Here is a 4,076-nt window from a genome sequence, read left to right on the forward strand (position 1 = left end):
TCAATGACATTTTTAGATTAAATATGAAACACAAATTTGATAAAAAAACGTTTATATAAAATAAACATTTAAATTAATATTAAACATGTAGTAATGAAAGATACGAACTGAAAATTTTAAAAATTTCAATGTTAAAAATTATCAGAACACTTAGGAATATAAATTAAAAATAAGTTTCGAATATGAATATTATGACATTGAAAAAAATAAATCTTAATATTATGTAAAATTATTGGAAACTCAAAGCGTTAAAATTTAAATGTTTTAATGTAATAATATGTATTAGGAGACAATTTTCGGCTTGGGAAACATATTATATGAAAAAGAAAAAAGGAAAGAAAATATATTTTAACTTTATATTAAATTTAAAAAAAATTTTTAATTATTTCTTTAATCATGCGAAGATTTGAAAATGAATTAAGGAATATATGTGCTTATAAGCCCCACTCATTGTTATTACGTCAGAAACGCATCTGAATCAGACTCTACGATAGCGTCGTCACGATGAGGGATTGTCTCGGCCCTATATAAGGCTTTGAAGTCTGCATTTTATGAAGTACAAGTTCACGGCTGAAGAGACTAACACGGCAAGGGTATCAATCCATTCGAAAAGTGTGAAGTACACACGTTTTATTGTGAATTATTGTATAAGCAACAGCATTGGATTTTCCAGCTCACGCATAAACGTTTGAAGTTAACAATAGTTTCTTGTCAGGTAAGCGAAAAATTACTTTATTCCATATATAAAGTGGAAGATTTCTTTATTCCACGCATATATAAATTTATTTTAATATGATTACTTTGAGATTAATTTAAATTGATTAAGAGTTTAAATGTAAATTAATTAAAATAATTAAAAATTAATTGTGAAAGATTTTTTTGACATTTATTAAAATTAATCGAATGTGAAGGATAAACAATTATTATCAATCGTCAGCAATAAAATTTTCATAATTTTTTCATAGTCTTTTTAAAATCGACTTTTTAGATTACGCATTTGATTTTTTCAAACATTTAACTTTTATTATTAGAGTACATAAACATCAATTGCACCGATTATCAACTTGGACTATTAAATTTTTCATTTAAATCTTTTTCTGATATTTTAAGAATGAGCTTTATTAGATATATCAGCATCTTTCTTTTTTGACAAGTGTGTCTTGTGTGCACTTAATTAGGTTTTCTTAAATTAAATGTCTTACTTAATTTGTAAGTGTGTCTTGTGTGCACTTAATTAGGTTTTCTTAAATTAAATGTCTTACTTAATTTAGTATTTCATAATAATTCTTTAAAGAAATTATTAAGATAAATTATACAGTTATGCAATTCAAAATTAAACTTATAATACTTATTCTAGTTAGTTATTGTCAAAATTGGCGTTGCACTCTAATGGTGTGCTCTAACAAAAGTTAATTGTTTAAATAAATCGAGTGCACAATCTAATTAGTCGGTTTTAAGAAAATAAAATAACTGTTTTAAGAAAATTCTCATAACTGTATGTATGTTTTAACATTTTTTTATACGAATATCTATTCCCTTTCATATACATATGATGTATCCATATCCATATATATCTGTGAATGTTCTCTCGATTTATGAAAGAGATATTCATCTAATTTCTTGATATTTCAAAAATGATTTTCTTCTTATGATTTATTGCGCTTTCATCGATTTGTTAACTTCTTTTATAAATAAATAAAGAAATAAACGAAGAAATAATCAAAAGTTACAGTTGAGTTAATTAATAAAACTATAGTAATATATAATAAAGTGTAAAGTAGTAATATACATATAGTATAATAAAGTATGAAGCTGCTGCTTGATAAAAATGTTCAATTTATATTGAATTAAAATATAGCTATTATTAGTATTTTCGAGAATAAATAATTTCTTTTAGCGTTATCTTTCTTGAAATAAAGCAGCTTTTAAAAGTAGCTGAGAATTTTATTTTACTTTGTATTTGTTTTAATTATGTGTTTTTTATTTGCTTGTTTTAATTATGTGTTTTCTCTTTGCTCAAAAACAGATTCAACACTTGGAATTTTGTACAAATCCTTATAAGATAATTTAGATCGTCATACAACAATGTTGCAATCGACAGAATTAAAACGATCTTTCGACGAGAATTTATTGAATGACTATACAAAAAACGACATCGCTCTGAACGAAGAGATACAGAAGAATAGCGAATTCATGAGCAGTTTTAAATCTAATAATGATTCCGACAAATCAATTCCTGTTTCACCAAATTGCCTCACCGATCAGCATGAGACATTCATAACAATGTGCAAACAGGAACTCGGCAGCGATTTACCAATGGATTTCAATCAATGGTCTCCCAAAGAGCAATTTGACCATCTCTTAAGCAATACTAGCAAATATTTCCCAAACATACCTGAATCCCTGAGATTCATCTTGCCGGCGACTTTCGAGGATGGAGATTGTGACCGACCAGCGAACAAAATACCCGACTGGTTAGATATGAGCAAATTTTATCGCGGACAACAATTCGCTTTGCGTTACTTCTGCACACTTTCTATAAGCAATTTGATGAGTCTATTAATGATATTCAGTTTTGCTGATGGATTGAAACCCTTAATTCTCAGTCAAAAATCCAACACGCCGTATCGTGCTTTCAAGCGTTATTTATCAACAATCAGACGTTTCAGGAATTGGTATACGAGTGATCCTTGGTGTGAAGGAACGCAAGCTTATCGCGACATTCAGATAGTACGAAAGTTGCATCGCGCCATGAGACAGAAGTTATGTAGCATGAGCGATAATGAAATCGATTTGGCTGCCAAAGTGTCGTATACGAAATGCCCGATGTTTCAAACGATCGCGAAAGACTTCGCGGATACGTGTCCGTTGGCGAAGAGCCGACAATGCCCGTATACGATGTCAAAGATGAAGGGTCTGAATCAAGGTGACATGTCAGGCACGCAATTTGCCTGTATGGGTTTGATAGTACTCTATCCGGAACAATTTGGAATATATAACGTCAGCGACGAAGATCTGGAAGCTTTCTGTCATCTCTGGCGCGGTTTGGGTTATCTGCTGGGCATTCAAGATCAGTACAACTTCTGTCGTGGCAGTTTGCAGGAAATACGTCAACGTACCGAGGATTTTATCGAACATTGGGTGAAGCCAAACTTGAGTACAGTAACGGCAGAATGGGAACACATGTCCATAAGTCTCTACGAAGGCAACGGTGTAATTTCTTATTTTGACAATTACAAAGTCTTTCTGCTCTATCTTTGCGATATATTCAAGCTCAATATGCCTCGGCTGTATAACTCTCTCAGTTTCTGCGAAAGAATGACGTACGTTCTGTTGAAGTTTCTGTTACTTTTTTTCATGAAATTGCCAGGTGTATTTCCTATCATGAACGCGATGTTTCACAAGAAACTGAATCAAGCGGCAAATTTCAAACTTAAGGAACATGTCAAAATTAAAGAGAAATCATCCAGAATCATTCCGGAATTTCTCATGAATAATTCTTTAAAGAGATATCTCTTTGCTAAACTTAAAATTATATTCATTATTTATTTATTATTATTTATTATTTATTACAGTATCAATAACTATGATATTAATTTATATTTCGAATATTTTTTTCTGATATTTTTGATTTTTGATATTTTATTTACATAGATGATCTAGATGGAATACTTAGAATATTTTTAAGTAAAGAAAATATTATTATATATTTAACTTAAAATCTGTATGAATTATCACTGAAATGATTTAATTTATTTAATTATTTAATTTATATAATTATTTAATTTATTTAATTATTAATTATTATTACTTATTAAATATTATTAATTATTTAATTTATTTACATATTTAACTTTAATGTAAGTTATTTGGAAAACTATATTTAATGCTACGTTACTTATTTTCTATTTATTTTGAAAATTGGAATTTATAATTTCTTAATTTTCTAATTTTTTCGGAAGACTCGTATTTTATTTATTATAATTATTTATTAATATAAATGTATTATTTTATTATTATTTAATATGTATTGATTATATATAAATTATTGTATAAATAAATGATATTTATAAAGA

General features: G+C 28.0%; 1 protein-coding gene across 1 annotated transcript; it reads left to right on the forward strand.

Annotated features, from left to right (window-relative positions):
• Positions 1–544: 544 nt before the first annotated feature.
• LOC105252460 lies at positions 545–3,663 on the forward strand. Its single transcript, XM_025414089.1, has 3 exons — positions 545–715; positions 2,027–3,519; positions 3,655–3,663. Exons 2-3 carry the CDS (start codon positions 2,086–2,088, stop codon positions 3,661–3,663), a joined length of 1,443 nt encoding a protein of 480 aa, XP_025269874.1. The 5' UTR covers positions 545–715; positions 2,027–2,085.
• The last annotated feature ends 413 nt before the right edge of the window (positions 3,664–4,076 follow it).

Source organism: Camponotus floridanus, unplaced genomic scaffold (assembly GCF_003227725.1).
Source record: "Camponotus floridanus strain SB8 unplaced genomic scaffold, Cflo_v7.5 scaffold76, whole genome shotgun sequence".
NCBI classification, from domain to species: domain Eukaryota; kingdom Metazoa; phylum Arthropoda; class Insecta; order Hymenoptera; family Formicidae; genus Camponotus; species Camponotus floridanus.